At 39.0% G+C, this 19414-nt stretch overlaps 1 protein-coding gene across 2 annotated transcripts in view; it reads right to left on the reverse strand.

Moving 5' to 3' along the window:
* Positions 1-955: 955 nt before the first annotated feature.
* Positions 956-19414, reverse strand: part of MOSPD2 (motile sperm domain containing 2) — an 89534-nt gene continuing 71075 nt past the window's right edge. The window contains exons 9-15 of one of the 2 annotated variants that reach the window (XM_005701087.3): positions 17115-17291; positions 16215-16327; positions 14124-14220; positions 13250-13346; positions 12740-12869; positions 3959-4061; positions 956-1851 (exon numbers count right to left, since the gene is read on the reverse strand). In XM_005701087.3, the coding sequence (XP_005701144.2) occupies positions 1810-1851; positions 3959-4061; positions 12740-12869; positions 13250-13346; positions 14124-14220; positions 16215-16327; positions 17115-17291 (759 nt within the window). In that variant the 3' untranslated portion in view covers positions 956-1809. Of the gene's footprint in view, positions 3439-3958; positions 4062-12739; positions 12870-13249; positions 13347-14123; positions 14221-16214; positions 16328-17114; positions 17292-19414 lie in introns of both variants that reach the window. The other variant, XM_005701086.3, reaches the window with a different exon arrangement.

The raw sequence follows: 19414 nt of genomic DNA on the forward strand, positions 1-19414 counted from the left end.
CTTGAGGATGAGGAAACTGAGGCAGAAAGGTGAATGAACATTCCTGAGTCACGCAGGAATCAAATGTCAGTGAGGGGACTGGAACCCAGAACCCCTCACTCCCTACTACCCCCGCCCCAGTCGAGACAGATGGGAGGATTTCCGTTCTGTGCTCATGGTCCAAGGAGAAAAAGGGGAGCCCTGTGCTTCTTGAGGACCCATGTGGTGCTGACATCAAGAAACCTCAAGTTGCTAGTAAAAATCTAGAGAGCTGGGTTGCTGTAAAGTAACTGATCTTTTTCCAGCTCTTCTGATCCCTAGAAAACTGTCTTTTGAGAAAGGTCACACCCTCACTGTCCCAGGTAGGTACGGGGCTCCCTTATAGGTTACTGGTCTTAGTGGCTTTATTTTTAATTTCTCAGATGGTTCTCTCTCTCTCTTTTGCAGTTTAGAAGATGGACCTGTCCTTTTGGTTCTGTTTTATGGAGCTGCACTTGGGAGTTGTGTTTTCCAATGGCGAGGAGCCCACACACTCCCCAGGGCCTTTGCGGTCCCCACCCAGGGCTGCCCCCACCCCCAGCTGCTCTGATGCCCTCTCGCAGGGACTTCCTGCCATGTGCCCGGCAGCCAGGCAGGCAGGTGTGTGGGTACTAGGATGGGGGATGTGGGGCAATTGTCACTTGGGTGGCCGCTCTAGTGGTATGTTCCACGATGGAGGCCCAGCTCTGACAGTGAGGCCAATGCTGAGTCAGGAAAATGGAGAGCAGCCCCGAGCAGCAGACCCTGACCCTGGGCGACAAGAAACAAGATACAATGAGGTTGGGTTCTCCTGAAACCACAACTGTCTTTGGAATTCTGCAGTGCCCTCCTTATAAAAAGGTAAGCAGGTCCAGGAGAAATTAATGTGATTTTTGAAAGGTCAGTGTGAGCCTGAGCATTGATTTTTTAAGATGCTTTATGAATTAGAGACCAGAGGTTTTTCCTGATGATATTTATTGCATAAATGTAATTATTTTTCTAAAACATATTAAAATAGAAAGCATGTTCTTTTGATCAATTTATACAAAGAAAATACCAATATAGTAATAAAAATACTGAAAATATATGAAAAGCACCAGAACATTAGAGAAATTACACTGGCAACAATTCTAGGAATATATTTTTTTTTTGCAATTGTACAATAAAGTGCTATTAAATCCAGTCAAAATTAGTGGCAAGATATAAAAACAGTTATGGTATATTATGAAATTTGAGACTAGGTTTACCAGCAATTGTATTTTTAGGCTACTTGCCTATAATGATACTTCATTAATGTTTTCATGGAAACTGTGAATTTCCATTCCCAAGTGAAAACACTCTAAATCTAAATGTTGGTCCTTGGTAATCTGGTCATAAACAGGTAATGACATATTAAAAAATAATTATAGAGTACTCAAAATAATCATACAAACGTGATTAAATAAAATCAAAGGAAGACAGAATAAAATCAAATATAAATATATGTAACCAATCAAGACAAGTACAAAAGTTTAGATACCTTTGATTTTATGGTTAATTTTCAGTACATTTTGCTTAGTCACATTTAATAGACACACAAATGTTAACAAGATATGTTATTAAATTCAACTGGCCAGACATCAGGGAAAAACATTTTAGTGAGTTTATGTAATTTTCACATGAAACATAATACATTTCCAATTTTGACTATTTCCACATTATTTGCAAAAGAACAAAACACATAGACAATTTGGGATTAGACTATAGTAAAGCCAGCGATCTACCATATAAGGGGAAACCGCTGTGCACACAGGGAGAAACTATGAACAGTACTTAGGGTGGACTGCAGTCACTTTCACGTCTGGAGGTGACAAACTGAAACAGAAAAACCCAAATTAAGACAAAGTATCAGACCAGTATCCATTTAAGGTTTTATTTCCTAGGCCAATTTTCAAGGAAGTCTCTCTTTTCATTCTTCATAATGCCATTTTGGATTCATCAAGTTCTCAAGATGAAAGCCGCCAACACTGCAACCTCAGAATAAAACATTCTCCAAACATGGCTCAATCACAACTCAAAATTTATTTTACAGACCATGTTTTGTCTTTCATATAAAGTAGATTTACATGTGAAGCAACAGGGACCCAAACTGGTTATATTGATGAGAAAACAAACTACTTTTATTAGGCTCTGCTCCTGCGAGGTGTTTCATGTTAGGAATTGAGGAACTGTCCTCAGTATTGCTGTTGACAAAGGTGGAAGATCAAGTCAGTTAACCTTGGTCTGAAGGTTGGACAGTCGATCACCAAGTAATATTTTTCACTTCTAAAATGGAGAACTGACAACCTAAGTTTCACTCCCCCCCGCTCTTAAATACTCCAGTCTTTTGTCAAGTTCCCCTCTCATGCCTGATTTTAACAAGAAACTGAAATGTAAATGAATTATACTGCTAGGCATCTTTTTCAAAAATTAACTTTTCAAAAAATATGTTTATCTAACTCCTTTCATTTAGAAAAGAAGGTGAAGATGGTCCAATGGAGGATCAGGCCTTTCTAATCGGTGAAGCAAAAAGGTATGTGTTCAGCCAGAGAGCAACATGAAACTGCATAAAAAGGACTGGAGAGGTTCTCCTTCCAGATGTTACTGACAGATTTCAGAGAAAATCCAACCAGACTTAGTTCCCCAGGCCTACCTCAATGAGAATGTGATTGTTCAATACAAAGTCTGAGATTAATAAAAGGCAGGCAGGCCTTTAAGGAAGATGGATAGGAAACAAAGGCTAAAGGTGGTTTGGCATTAAGTAGTTGTACATTCCAAAAGAACATCAACTAGCACGTGTTAGTAGTTCTCAAAATGACAAAGTCCTGGTTACAGAAATGACTCTGTATAAGTACGTCTTTTTTTTTTCAATATACATTGTTCTATATACACAGTATAGAAAAACTAAGTTGGCTCAGCTATAATAACTGTTTAAAAAAAAAAAAGCAGATGACGTGTTTTGGCTGCAACAAAGCAAGCTACTTTTCTGTTCAGCTAACATATACATACATACATATATATATAAATATATATATATATATGATAAAACAAGCTTTAAAAGTATTCAGGAGGGGAAAATAAATTATCTGTAAACTATTAAGTCACACAACAGCTATGCCTTTACTTACTTGACTACTACCCATAGACTCTCATAATCAATCTCTTCAGTGTTTGCTTATTCGACTAGTTTATTTCAAGAATGTTTCAATTCTGCCCCTAAATGCCGTACATCTCCTTGGTGGAAGCACAGATGTGCGACACTTGCTCCCACTAAGGCCCACTTCTTTAACCGTGCAACAGATAGAAAAAAGAAACCATAAAGGTAAGCAAGAGCACAGTTAGGGCAAGTAGCAGCTGCTGGAACCGGATACATTGTTGGACTTGGTCTTCAAGCTTCCTAGTGCTCGCTACCAAACGACTGAGCTGAAGAGGGAAAAGAGGATGAAAGGTTTGCATCAGTACATTAATCATGTGCGTGACAAACGAGTATTAGAAACCCCACAAACAAGTACGGGAGAGTCCGTGCACTCTGAGAGGCTGGGTGGAAAGGCGATGAGGAATTAGCCTTGGCTGGTGAGATGTGCCTCTCTTTATTCTTGTTTTGAAAAGGTCTAATTTTCAAGTTGAGAAAGGAGCAAAGCTGTGATTTCCTGGAGGTACTGAAACCAACTCTTCAGAAAGAGGCCCTCCACCTTTTTCAAATGTAAATGCACTACATGGTACCTTTTCTGGGAGATCATGTTTTTCAATGAGCTTTCAGAAAGAAATAGCTCTCTGAAAGTAACTCACCGCTTACCATTTCTGATCTGGTTTCCCTTCACGAAGAGGAGAGCATTTCTGTCATGTCTATGCCAAAAGGTTTCCTTATGTCAGTGGGGAAAAATGGATTTCTAATATTGATTAACATTAAGGACTGTTTTAGTTGGGAAGAAAGAACACTTACCTGATGGCAGAGGTCTTCGCTGGTTTTAACTGACATGTTAAAGGCATGATCTTTCCATGTAAGACTAGATGGTTTATAGCTCTCAACAATATGGCATCGTAACCTATGAAAATCCAAGGGAAACGTAACTTCTTAAAGCTGTTAATGAACTATTAAAAAAGTAAAATATAAGGTGAAAAAAGTAAACACAGAAGTGTGTCACAGAGGGGAAAGCATTCACTTCTCTGCCCAGAGATACCTAAGGGAGCCACTCAGTGTGTATTTATCTTCGAAGGGCAGCAGAATTTGTCATCCCCTCAAAGTATGCCTCTGTGGCACATGGTTTATCTTGAGCTGGTTATTCTCTAAGAAAAAGCAGACACAGGAAAAGTTCTGGAAACTAAATCAGTTCAGCTCAGTCGTGTTTGGCTCTTTGTGACCCCAGGGACTGCAGCAATGTAGTCCATGACCCCATGGACTGAAGAGCAGTTACCTTTTTGTGAGAGACATTTACAGTTTACACAAGAAGTCACCTTCTCTACAGCAGAAAGAGGAGGATGACTCTAAACCTCTGGAAACTCTTATCAGTGGAGAAGGTGGGGACCTAAGTATGTGGGACAACCTTACCTGTGTATACCATGCTTGTCCTGCTCACCTCCCAGTCCCTCACCCCAACATCATCTTTTATCTTTAGTTGGAGATATTTAAGGTGATGTCATGGGCCACTTCAGGGAGTTTCACTGTTTTCCTGGGTATCCCTCCAGTATACAGGAGTTATACATGCTATTTAACTTCTATTTTTCTCCTGTTTTCTTCTATTCATCTGTCTATGATTATGCAGGCTGGGGGATGTCTCAGTCAAGAACCCAAAAAAGTAAAGGGTGAAGTCTTTTTCCTCTCCTACAGGTTGGCAATCTCCCATGGGACCTGCCGGGACACCATCCTCGCTTGGGACCCTGCAAATGAGATCCTGGAAATACGGAAGAAGCCAGAGAGGGTAAGGATTCTTACTACAGTCCTCTCTCCCGAATTTCACTCTGGGGGCAGCTGAGAGACAAAGGTAAACATTTCACCTTGCCCCTTCTTTTCCAAATAGAGATTAGCAGGAGAAGATAAGTGTCAGCTAGTTCCTTAGGTGTCATGACTCTGGTAGAGACTTTTATTTTCAGGACTTCTGTTTTCTACTGGTCCTTTTTCCTCCCAGAGATGGTTGTTGTTTTATCTCTATCTTTTGTGGTGTTTGGCATAAGGAGAACCACAGGACAGGTGAGACTTTGCTTTTGTATCATTCTGTCCTGAGAGCTTGGCTTTACGACCAATGAGAGTATTCTCTCTGGTCGCTGCCAGCTAGATGATGCTCGTATCTACATGCATCTCATGACCAACTGCATAGGCTGGGGATCCAAGACACAAAGTGATAAGCGGCCTTTTCTGATCCTTCCAGCTGTTGTGGGAGTTTGGCATAAAGGGCCCTTGTCCTTGCAACCTTGCCTCCTTTAGTGCGGGAGAAGTCCTGTTCCTACAGCGCCCACCCGGTGTCACAGATGAGGAGGTTTGTAACTGAGAGCATTACCACATTCTTGTGGGAAACTGGAGACACTTCTCATGACACTGTCCTTAGCACATGTGACAGTGAAGGTCTTGGCTTCCTGAGGCTTCCACAGGCCTTCCTCCCTGTGAGGGCTGCATCTTTAAAAGCACCCCGTTTTGGGATGCCTCTTGCATCCATGGTTAAGCCATCAAAAGGCTTATTGGTGTGGGTTGCTATTGAAAGTAACATAAGATGTTACTTGTCAATGGCCAAATGATGGATCTTTCGAATTGGAGAAACTTTTAGTGTTTAACATGTTTCAGAGCTCTCATCCTAAACAATTAACTTCTTTGCTATTTAGGGAAAGACTAACTTGAAAGGAGGACATGAAGGAATTATGGCAGTCAGCTTAGGGACATCCTTAGCAAGATGAAATGACAAAGTTCTTTTTACCTCCACTTTTAGAACATATCTATGAAATTTAGAGAAGAGTTAAAAAGATCAGTTCCCCGCTCCCAGGGACCTTGATTGGCTGTGCAGGGGTGTTCTTAACATCCACAATTATACTGTAGTTATCACATACACCAGATGGCCCCCTGGGGAAAACAGGTACACTCACACAGGAAATATGACCACAATTCCTCCCAAATTATCAGGAAATGGATAAACCAATATTCAGAGGTTGATAGAAGCAATAGTAAAGGCTTCCCCTACCCCCTCCCTGAAGGTGAATTGGTCCAAGGCTGAATTGTGCACTCAGAAAAAGGAGAGCATTCAAAGGCCTTGTTGAATGCTTTATCTGAATTTTGTAAAGCATGCTGCATTAAGCACTGAAACTCCAGAACACAGAAATCATTTGATTTCCATCTTAATTGGAAATCTTCTCCCTGACATAAAGCAAATTGAAGAAAATGTAGTTGGATGGGCAGGTCAGTCCCTTGATATCATTCAGGCTGCAACCCAATTTTTTGAGGCATTAAAAGCAACTGTCTTTGTCCTGCAAATCTTTACAAAGCCAGAAATTCAGCTCTAGAAGCAATTCAGTCTTCACTTATCCTAACCAGTTCGAAAACCTGCCCTATTTATTAATATCTCGAAATACCTGTAGGCACTGTTAAAGACCAGGACACTGGAAATAGAACTGTTCTGTACTTGGAAAAACTTATATGGTAATTACTCTAAACCTCTGATATTAGGCAAAGTACCCCCAAAACTCCAGGCAAAAAAGACACTTTCTCAGTGCCTTTGTGATGTAAATTTTCTGTCCCCACCTTCTTTAGGACATGATAGCCAGCTTTTAGAAATGCAAATTCTTGGAAAATGATTCTCATCAGAAGGCAAAAAAGGAGCTATTTTGAAACTGGACAAATGAAAAAAAATACATATACATACATACATACATACATACATATATATATATATATATATACACACACACACACATATATATATATATATATATCAGTTAAAAAATATATCTTAGCACCCTGAGAAGGTAAACTTACTCCAGCTGCCCGAAACACAATTTGGATTCACCTGTTCTTTTATAAGCCAGTGAGTTTTGTGTTACTGTACCAAAAATCAGGGCTAAAAATTTAGAACCAAAGCTTTAAGATCTCTGTTTTGCATCTGTTTACATGTGTTTATATATATGTTAACAAATGTGTGGTATTTTTCTATCTCTGCATGGTACTGTAAAAACTAATTCATAAAAGTTCTATTTAATTGGCATAAAGAAAAAAAGTAGTTTTCAAATTAAATATTCCTAGAACTCTCAAATATAGAAACTAACCCCAATTGTTTTTTTCCAAGTTCACGTGATCTGGGATAATTTTTGGTAAATAAAAAGCTGGGTTAAGTTTGTTGGTTTAATTCAACGTCATCAAGATGAATACAACAAGAGATGCAACTTTTATTCTACCTGGACTTACTACTCAAATAAGCTCATGTTAGCTCTGTTACAAAATCTGTCAGCAAGAAAAACAGCTTGGGATGATGGCTGACACTGTGCCTCGATGTTTTTATGAGTAGACTGAACAATTCTATCTAAATCACTTGACCTAACAAGTCACAGGGATAAAACTTTGTAGGTGAGCTTCTCAGCACTGAGGATGTTTTATATTTCTTAAAAATAGTTTTCTAAATATCTTTGATTGCTTGAGAGTTTAGAGTTTTGCTAAGTTAAATGATAGGGAATTAATTGAATATCTAGGTCATTTCCAAATAAGATAAAATACTGAAACATTACTAAACATAGGTTTATCTACTTTGGGCTTCTTAGTACAGAATGAAAGATATTTGGATACATAAGACATAGTCATATCTTGTGCCATGTTAAACTATTCTAGGAGGAAACATCTGTTTCTAGAAATGATGAACTATATTCATAAATTTGCCAGTTTAAAGAATGCTGGTGTAACAGACTGCAAGTGCTTGTTTGTTTTCACTAGAAATCAGTTTCTAAGAGTTATGAAAATTATAATACTAGAAATAAGTATAATAACTCCGTATGCAAGAGTTGGGATATTTTTGACTAAGAGAAGTGAAAGTAATTATATCCTAAAGTAAAGCTAGTTATTTCAGAATAGAAAGTAGGAGAATAAAGGACAAACTAAAGGCATATAGAAAGCTGGGAAGAGAGAGGAAGAGAAAATGTTACCTTGTATAGTCAAGAGCACTAAAATTGAATAAATTTAAGGGTTTTAAAAATAAGCTTAATAGTGTAAGTACATAAAACAAATTTTCTTTCATTTATTGGTTAAAGGACAGTTTTATTAGACTACTGGTCTGCCCCCACTAGGAGACTGTGAAAGGTTTTTCTTTACCCCTTCTAAGTAATCTGCCTAGAAATCAAAGATTTGATTGTATTAAAATGATTTCCTGTGTTTCTAGTTATCTTTATCATCAGGTCTTTGATTACTTTAGCAAACAGTCTTTTAAAGATTAAGAGCTAAGTTTTGGTCACAACTATGTGACCATCTGTATTTGCCTTTGAAATTTAACTGTCACTTTGGTTAATTGGATATGTAAGTATTGTTCCATAATAATTTATGATTCTATTTAGTCAAGTGTCCAAACCTTTTGATATTTTTGACAAGCTTCCCCACATCAAATTCTAAATGAAATCTTTTTGACTTCTAACTTTGGGACTTTCCACAGGGCCTCTGTGGAAAGATGTTTTTTCTCTCATTATAAAAATATATTAAACCACTTAGGCTTATTTGATAGATTAAATTATGTGAGTGAAAGTGTTAGTCGCTTAGTCCTATCCGACTGTGATCCCATGGATTGTAGCCCGCCAGGCCCCTCTCTCCATGGGATTTCCCAGGCAAGAGTGGGTTACCCTTTCCTTCTCCAGGGGCTTTTCCTGACCCAGGAATCAAACCCACGTCTTCCGCATTGCAGACAGATTCTTTACTGTTCGAGCCACCAGGGACGCCCCCAATTACGTGAGACACATTGTCAAATAAGAATACTAAACCTTCTTGATTGTATTTGTAGAGATACATGTTTCATCTTCAAAGAGACTCACAAAAAGGACTCTGACAAATACTGTAGGGTTCAGGTTTCTGATAACTTCAAAATTATAAAACTAAACTGGGTAGGAATTTCCAGAACTAATGGAAAAACTGGACTCAAGCAGAACAAAAATTAATAACATGGAATTGAATGAAGCTGATGAAAATGATTATAGTTTTTATGACTTTTGGTTAGAAATACAATGTTCTGTTTCTCCAGATTTAAGGAAAACTTTTTCTCTTATGGTATCTGTGATTTACTGCAATTTGGTAAATTATACCTTTGTAAGCAGAATTGAGACAATGTTTTTCCATACCTGATCCCTCCAAAATCTGGAAACACTTAGTGATATTCTCATTTTCATGGTGATACAGTTATTTACATAAGTTCAATGAGAATCTGTTCCCCTTGTAACAGGACACAATTGGAAACATGGTTATATTATCAAGGTTTATGACTCAAATGTCATATTGAAAATGAAATGCATAAAGACAGGTATGAGCAGATGGCTGTAAGGAACTAGAGACACTTGGGGAAAAAACTCACCTGGTATCTTGTTTTCAGACAGCCTTACTAGGGGAGTAAGGAAAGTCACTTCCTGGCAAGCTCAGGAACCTCAGGATACTTTGGGGACCTCAAGAAGAGAGGAACTTGCCTCAATTGGCACAATAACCTTACTTACCCATGTTTACCGTGCTTTCCCTGACAGCATCTCAGAACTGGCTTTCTTTGGTCTTCAGCTGGAGGTGGTGATGGCCTGCACCATTTGGGTGAGTAACTTAGTTTTCCTAGGTTTCTCCCGCATTTACAGGAGGTGTCCATGTTATGAAACTTCTGTTTCTCTGTTTCTCTCCTGTGCATCTGTCTTTTATACAATGGGTCTTAGCCAAGAACTTAGAAGGGTAGAGGAGAAATTATTTTTCCTTTCCTACATCTTCTAGCTTTATTGCACAATCAAAGAACACAATTATACACAGTCCTCAATAACCTATGAGAAGTTTTCTTTTATATAAGGTATTCAATAGTATTCAATAGAATTCACCCAATCTAAGGATCTGAAGGAAACCACCCTTTCTACATGGGAAGCAGTGCTCTCACCTGGCCTTCAGTGCTAAACCATCAAGTCTCCCTATTTCTGTAAGTGATGGATTCTCTTTTGACAGTTATAGAACAGCAAGCCATTAGGAACTGATTTACAAAATAAGACAACAAAACAACTCATATGTAACAAGACTAGGAAAAAAACCTGGTAATTTTAAGGTATGGTTTCATAAGCACTTCAAAAGTAGGCCCTCTTGTAATACAACTTGAAATTTAAATATCTAAATACTCCATTTAAAAACACATCACAACCTAAACACACATCACAACCAGCACGAGCCTTATCTAGGATCTGTGTTCCCTTCTCCCTCTTGACTTAAGGCTGACCTCTACCTGGGTTCTAGGTTTTGTTCCTTCTTTCTCAGGAATTTCATGGTCAGTGATTTACCTTGTAAGGTCAGCTTCTCCTTCTGAAATTGTTCTTACCGTGGTTTTAAACAGTGCTCAAACAGCTCCCACTAAAAACCCCAAACACAACACGTTCTTCCTTCTAAAGATGACCCTGGTCCTGCCTAAATAAGCCAAACCTTCAGGAGACTCTCTACTTATGTTTCTTGGGCAGTTGACTCCTGCCAACTAAACTGATGCTTGTGAGGTCATCAGTGACCTTTATGATGTCATCAGCAGTGGCCACCACTCACATGTCATCTTTGACAGACACTGGTAGCAGTTTGCTCCTTCATGAAACATACTCTAACCTGGGTTTTGAGGGTGCAGCTCACTTACTGGTTTCCCTCCTGACTCCCTGTATTGTCCTCCTTTGTTTGGCCACTAAATATTCCTCTAGGCTAGGTCTAAGTGTAACTTTTACCCTCTTTCACTGGGGAAAAGTCAGACCTAGCCTAGTGGAAATACAGCTTGTCTTTCTAGACCCTTTCTTATTTTTCTTGCTCTCTTACCTATGAATGACCTGAAAATGATAATCTCGTCCAAGGCATTTCACATCAGGTCAATGTTCTCCCTGTGGTTTTACAATGGTGACCAAGCTCCTCCTCTGGGCCCTGCTTCCTCTCCAACATTCTTTCTTAGTATGGGTCCTCTCACATTCTGTTTCAGTCATTATGTGTTACATAACCTCTTTTTTTTTGTAGATTAAAATCAACCACAGCCATTAATAGACTTCCTAGCTTCTCATCTATAGAGAAAAATAATTACCTATACCTAACTTTCCCAGGTGGCGCTAGTGGTTAAGAACCCACCTGGCAGTGTAGGAGACATTAAGAGACATGGGTTTGATCCTGGGTCAGGAAGACCCTATGGAGAAGGAAATGGCAACCCACTCCAGTACTCTTGCCTGGAGAATCCCATGGACAGAGGCGGCTGGCAGGCTACAGTCTATAGTGGTCACAAAGAGTTGGACACGACAGAAGTGACCAAGCATGCACGCAGAGTTGTCCTACTAACTAAATGAATAAATATGAGTAACACACTTACGCCAGTACTAGCATATAGGAGGTTCTATTTAAGTGTTGATATTCTGTCTGCCCACAGTCTATTTTCTACACAGCCTCCCAGAGGAATCCTTTACGTAAGTCACTTACCTCGTGGCTCTGCTCAGCACCAGGTAATGGTTCCTCCTCTTAGAGTCAGCAGTTCTCACTATGGGAATGATTTGGCCCCTGCCACCCACCTTACTTGATTTAGGCTCCAATGAGTTTGCTGTTCCTCACACAGGCCAGGAACACAGCTTTTTCATTTGTGGTTCTCTCTACCTGGAAAGCTCTTGTCCCAGTTACCTACATGGCTTTCTCTCATTTCCTTCATGTCCTACTCAAACACCATCAGAGTAGCCATCTTAACTGTCCTCAACTGAGCTTCCTCAATACATTCTGGGCTGCACCATCCTTCAGCGGGGGCGGGGGGGGTGCACCCTGTGCAGAGGGGCACACTGACTAGCGTCCCTGGTGTCTACCTGCTAGAGGCCCACAGCATCCCACTGTTCAGTTATGACCAACAACTGTCCCTTGGGGGGCAAAACTGGGCACACTGGGAAAAAAAAAAGACCCATAACCAACCTTCTCTTACCTATACATCTTTTTAAGATGTAAATGACTTGCACGCATGCACAGATGTACATGTGTAAATGCCTATACAGTCAGGGTTTTCTCCTCTTAAATAGGTAACTGTCATACATATTTTTCTGTGAGTAGGTTCTTTTCTTTTCCTAATACTAAATCAGATGTCTTTTTCCTATATCAGAACAAACAGACATAGTACACTCTTTTGAATGGCCGCAGAGTACTCCTTAGTGCGGCTATTCTCGAATGCATTTTGCTGTTACTTTCCTGATGATCATTTAGGCTCTTTTTCATTTTCCACTAGTACAAACAATGCTGCAGCCAACATTCTGGTACATAAAGTGAGCATTCCTACAAAGGTTTACTGCTGGAAGAGAAACACCTGTGCTTGTAATTTTGACACATCCAGAATCTTGCACTGGCCAGCAAGTCTCTGTTATTAGCAATCCTAGAGCCACTCCAGGCCCCATTCACCTGGGCACCCTAGAGCCTTTCAGCAGTTGGGGCCCACAGTGTAAGCCTAGTGTCTGCCAAGTGCAAGAAGGAAGGAATGTCTGCCTAGCCCAGGTAGGCACATCCCTCTTTGGGATTTTTCCCATTGCAGTTTGAGAGCTTATGAATCAAAAAGAGTACCTGTGCTCCATCACTTTGTTTCTAGGAACTTCCTTCCAGAACTGAGTTAATTCTGCTGGACCCGTGCCAGATGTCTGTTCCATTTCTGCAGCCATTACCAGAAAACGGTCTTGGGCAGAGACTGTTAAACCTGCATTCCAAAAGGGCAAGTTAATACATAAACAGGAACCTTTACAAAGGGTTGGGCATGTGGCTTAGGCATTGTTCTAGAAAACACCACTAAGGAAAAAGAATAATATGGAACTATTGTAAAACAGGCAGCTCTCCTATAAAGATGAGGACTTTTGTGGTTTGAAATTCAATTTCAGCTGGCATTAGTTTCAACAAATTTAGTTGTTCAATTTTTTTAATGAGACTCATTCAACCATCTCGTTTTACAGTTGGCCGGAGTATGGTGAGGTGACTTGCTGACAGTCCAGTTTCGAGATTCCAGTTGAGCTCTGCTGACTCATCACCCAAACCTAGGTCCCCCATAAATAGCCTGTTGCAGCCACTCAGATGACAACTCACCGCCATGGGGAGACACAACTATATCAACTGATGCACCAGGGTCACAACTGCTATTGCTGGGCTTGACTCTGTACTTTTCTGGAGCAGTTGTTCTCACCTGTTTATAAAGACAGTAGTCATAATAACTTTCATGCTCTTTGGGGGGAAATGGTTGAAAAATGACTTTTAAAAACCAGTTAATAAAGTCTATAAAACCACCTTGGTGGTTAAAATGTATCTTTTCCCATCAACAGGTAAAAAGCACCTCAATTTATTGGGAAGAAACATTCATCAGTCCAACTGTCACTGAGCCTTCCTCTTAAATTAAAAAGATGAGCCCAACTGTTAATTATTAAATTCAGGTGGTTAACAGGATAAATATTTCATATTCAAAAACACAACATACATTAGAATACATGTTACAACAGTGTTTAGAAATTGAAAAACATTAGATAATCAAAGAACATCCAGAAAGTTGATGATTTAAGGAAGTAAAACCTACCATATGGGCAATAGTGGGCTCAGTCCTGTTATACTTACTGCTCAGCATCAGGTTAGTATCCAGTAAAAACTATACTCCAGAATATACCACACTTGGGGGGAAATGCACTTTTGATTTTATAGCTTTATTTTTCACTCTTACTTATTATTCATATAATGAAAAAAGGATTTTTTTTTAAAATAACAAACATTAAACCCTGGGACTAATTTGAACAGTATCCTATTACTGCATATTATAGACAGATACAGACCTCAAGGGAACATTTTAGATAAGCTCAGAGCTAAAAGGCAGTTTAACAAGCCTAAAAATATCATAAATAAAAACATGCAAGCTCAAAATTATCAATCTTTCAATTTCCACACATAACTTATAAATTATCTTTCAGATATTTACCTTAAATGCCACTATGTTTTTTGTTACATTTGTCAACACTATCAAAGCTTTCTTCTCTCCTGAGTCTGTACTTCCAAAATAGAGTTCTTCTGCTGGGCTACATGGTAATAAAAGCATAAGGCATTGGTATTGCTCAGAAGAAATGACAAATCTAATCATCAGCTTGAAGGAAAATATCTGGTTATGCCCATTTGTATGAAGAGATTTCATCAAAGAAGATTACAAAACAATTACCTAATACATTTTGTATTTTAATCTTACTGACTGAATGAATGCATGCTATTTGAAAAGTCCTATGGTTTCCCCCAAGATCTAAAAGAAAAACAGGCAGGAACAGAAGGGAGAATTAGGAGGATTCTGAATTAGTCCTGTAACCAGCACCATCTTAAGGTTTATTTACTGAAACTCTTTGGCAGGTGACAGATAAGAACCAGAGAAGAAATTGCCACTTCAACTTTACCTAATTACAAACATTAGAATGGGGCACACCAACTTTAAAAAGTCAGAGATATATTTAAGTAACAGAATAATTCCTGACTATAGTTCTTTTCTAAGTAACATGGAAGGAGAATAACATAAGATTTGCCGTGGGAACTACAGGAAAATTGGTCAAAAAATCAGTAAGCTTCAAAATGCAATTTTTACTGTTATTAGCCACTGTAATGCCCATGATCTAAGATAAAAATAAAAAGACTCAAGCAAAGTTTGTGTAATTTAATTACATGAGCTAAATTTAAATTGCATCAGGTGCCTCTCCAAACAGTACAAAGGACTATGATTTTTAAATAAAAAGGTGAATTTGCCAGATAGCCCTTGACTTTGAGCTCCATCTTTAAACAGACTCATTTTATATCAGGAATTGTGTAGAGAACACACATTGTTAAATAAGAGCTCTCCCTGGAAAGCTGTGCCTAGCTTTGGACAAGAGATAAATTGGCATGACTGCTGGCTTCCTTTAAAAACCCATGTGAAATATACCACAGAAAAGATAGGAAGTTTCTGTCTTCAACTGTTCTCAGTACCCAGCAAAAAAACCATGAAAAGGTCTGGGGAGACAGAGGCTGGTTAGGTCCCCAGGTCTGTGGAGGAAAAGCACTGTGATTTTCTGGTGGGCACTGCAGAGTTGGCTTTCTCCCTAGCTGGCTCTTTCAGCCATATCTCAATAGCAGTAGCCCAGGAACTAAGGTTGTGACAGGCCTCCAGAGGAAAAAAAACTAGCTTGCAAACTAGTACAGGGGGAAATGAGGAAAAAAATTCTGAAGCAGGGAAAAGGACAAAACAAAACCATGGAAAGGAGAACAGGCATGTGTGTTTCCCCCTGTACCCGCCACACACACACTCATGCAGATGGTGAAGATAAATCCAAATATAACAGTAATCAAAATATGTGTCAACAAATCAATCTTGTCAATTAGAGAATTTCAAATTTGATCTTTAAAATGTCTGGCTCTACTGTTCATGAGTCTTTAACAGTTATATAGAAAGGTTTCAAGTAAAGGGATATAAAATGATACAGTAGGCCGTTACTAAAGACAGTTGATAAAGCACTGTTAAATAAGGCTATATATATTTACCAACCCAAAGCATCATTAGTGAGAAAGGTCTCTACATAATGATAAAGAAATGATACTAAATTTTTTGGATTGAACACCCTGGAGAGAAAAATACAGATGTGCTGAAATTTGGCTTTGGTAAAAATCCTATTTTTCTGGTTCGGCTTTAGTTTTGGAAGGTTAAATCAATAAAGGGCTACTTCAGTGTCATTTTTGGCAACCTCAAACTTATGCAAGTCAAACACTATCAATAAAATGAGAAAAATGTATGTCATTCAGATTTGTTGTTAATATGGGAGTATTCATTATTACCTAATGTGGGATAAAGGCCTTTTAAACAAACTCAACAGAATAAATAATAAAAAGGTAGCTACAAATATCCACTATGTTTGAAAACCAAGGTAAGTCTTCAGATACCCCTTAATTTTACATTTCCACAGTTTCAAAAACAGTCCAGAAATTTTCTTAACTTTGCAGTTCTCTCAAAACAATCAAGATATGTTACAAAAGCATAGCTAATAAAATCCTCAGCCATTACCTGATGTGTAATAAGGGCCCTTTAAACACACTCAGTGGTTTCTTGAAAGTTCTCATTTTGGAATCAACTTTTTCATTCTCATCTGCTTTGGAAGTAGGTTCCATTATGTTACCCTAAAGACAAATTTTATATATATATAAAATATATATATATATATATGAAGAAAGATTAAAAAAATTGAGTTTCACACAGGCAGTGACAGGCAGTTCATTAGGTCACAAAGTAAGCATTATAGTGACTCGATCCAAATTATAATCTTTAAGCTAGGTTTACTATATGTTAAATATATAATTTAGATATAATAATCAGATCATTAACCTATATTTGAGTGCCTACTATATAAAGAAGCCCCTTTAGAAAATGTAACATGGTCTTTCTCTTAAGAGTCTTTTTATTTTTAGTTTTTTTGGCCACACTGCACAGCTTGTGGGATCTTAATTCCCCAACCAGGGATTAAACCTGGGCCCTGGGCAGTGAGAGCACTGCATCCCAACCACTGGACCACCATAAGGGAATTCCCCTCCCTTATGTATTTTAAAATCTTTTCTACATAGAATATATTTATATCTCTATCAAGTTCCTGATATAAAAACATAACAACTCAGTGCTCTTTAAAAGTGACAAAGAGGGGGTAGATCAAGGGTACATTTTAAGTTACTTTTATTTTAGATAAAACATTTTTGGGATAAAAGGATTCTTTCAAGGTGTTTTTATACAAAGCATGGAATCAGCCTTTTATATAATGTAGTGGTACTAACAGTCAGCTAGTGTCATCCTTGCTCTTTTTACATTTCAAGATATAGAAGGGCAGCAAGTTTAGTGAATTATCTAAATTCACATAGCCAGCTGGTGGGACGAGATCACATCTTTTGTCTCTCAAATTTTTTTTGTTAAAATTACCTTTTTAGGAAGAGTTGTTTGTTCTTCATTAGAAATTGTTTCCAAGGTATCTTTGCCATCACTTTCTATATCTTCTTTACTTGAAGCTTCATCCTCACTGGCAATAGGCCCATTTTCACACAATGGTGTTTGGAAATCATCATCTACAAGTGGTGGGTAGCTATACTTGAAAGGATCCTGAGAAAAAAGAATTTTGTATCAGCTTGCTGAGAGGTGGGTAGAGAAATAATTCTCTTAGTAAAGTTAAAATCCATTCTTCTGGCCAAGGAAACATAGTTAATTAGATAGTGAAATTTAAAACAAAGCAAGCATTTCAAAACAGCATGGGAAAATGCAATAAGTGGTGTGGGACAACTGGCCAGCCATCTGTAAAAGAACCAAGTTGGATCTTCAGCTCATTCTTTATACCAAAAAGAATTTCAGATAGGTAAGAGCTTTAAATGTTTGTATTTTTTTAAAACCATGTAAGTTTCAGGAATGGGGGATTAAAAACAACAAAATGAAGAAACACAAAACCTAAGTAAGGAAAGACCTTTTTAAGTATAACATGAAACCTAGAAGGCATAAAAATATTTATAAAAAATGAAACATTTCTGATTGAGGGCTGAGACAAGATGGCAGAGTAGAAGGATGTGAGCTCATCTCTTCTCATGAAAACACCAAAATCACAACTAATTGCTGAATAACCATTGAGAATAACACACTAGAACTGACCAAAAAAGATACTCTATATCCAAAGACAAACAAGAAGTCATAAGGAGACAGTAGGATGAGCACAAGCATGGTAAAAATCAAATCCCATACATGCCAGGTGGGTGACCCACAAATGAAAATACCAGTATCACAGAGGTTCTCCCACAGGAGTGAAAGTTCGGAGGCCTACACCAGGCTCCCTAGCCTGGGGGTTTGGCATTGGGAGTAGGAGCCCCCAGAGCATCTGGCTATGAAGGCCAATGGGATTTGACTCTAAGAATTCCACAATACTGGGGCAAACAGAAACTCCACTCTCAGTAGTGACACACAGAATCTTGTGACCACCAGGACCCAGGGGAAAAGCAGTGACCTCGTAGGAGCCTGGGTTAGACCCACCTGCTAATACTGGAGGATCTCCTGCTGAGACGGGGTGGTTATGGCTCACTGTGGGGACAAAGACACCGGTGGTGGTAGTTCTGGAGAGTATTCATGGGTGTGAGCCCTCCTGCAGGCCGCCATTTCCTCACTAAAACCTGGTCCCTCCCAATAGCCTATAGGTTCCAATGCTGGGATGCCTCAAACCAAACAATGGGGTGGCAACACAGTCCTGCCCATTAGCAGTCTGCATGAAGTCTTCCTGAGCCCACAGGTGCCCACTAAACACACCCCTTCACATGATCTTGCTCACTAGAGGTCTTACAGGAAAGAAGTGACTCCATGTCTGATCTTTTTTTTTTACTTTTAACCGTTGCCTGATTCTTGCAACTGGATTACAACTAGTTACATGAATCATTGTTTTGTTTCTTGTCTCCAAAATGTTTGTGCTTTGTGTCTTCCCGCTTGCATTATGTCTTTGTAAATGTTGCTCGCTGCATTATTTATATCCTGCCTCATTTATAAGATGAGTTGTCTATCATAGTACCAAGTGTGCAAACAGGCCTCCAAAGAAACTTCTCTGGCTAAACATCTTAAGGAAATACATTACATTGATAACATAAAATAATTGTAATAGTGTGATTCTAGGTATGGGAAGAGACAATAAGTGAAAATGTCTCCTGGATCATAATTAGATCTAGAGAATCATTAATTATTGATGGGGGTCTACCAACTCGATAGATGTTGAGTTTGAGCAAGCTCTGGGAGTTGGTGATGGACAGGGAAGCCTGGTGTGCTACAGTCCAAGGGGTCACAAAGAGTTGGATATGACTGAGCAACTGAACTGAATCCAAAAATTAGCACCTGGAGTGGCATATTAAGTATTTTTGCCTGATCTGGGAGGTGCCACCCAGTGTCATGGGACAAAATTTCATCATAAACTGTCTCCCAAATATTGGTTAAATTCCTGACCAAGAGGGGAGGATCTGAGAAATGGAATATTTCCTGCCATATCAGCCATCAGCAATTGCAGCCCCCTGCCCAACATGAGCTGGTGGGCCCTAGGACACTCAGGAAGGAGAAGAATATCTCCTATCCAGCAGCCATCAGACTTCAGCCACTTGCTATGGTGAGTCCTGAGGAAACTCGGGATATGAGAATACAGGATTACAGGCCCCAGATACCTGAGGTACATGTCAAGGAAATGATTTCAATGAGCCCTGACTCTTGTA

This window comes from Capra hircus, assembly GCF_001704415.2.
Source record: "Capra hircus breed San Clemente chromosome X unlocalized genomic scaffold, ASM170441v1, whole genome shotgun sequence".
NCBI lineage: Eukaryota > Metazoa > Chordata > Mammalia > Artiodactyla > Bovidae > Capra > Capra hircus.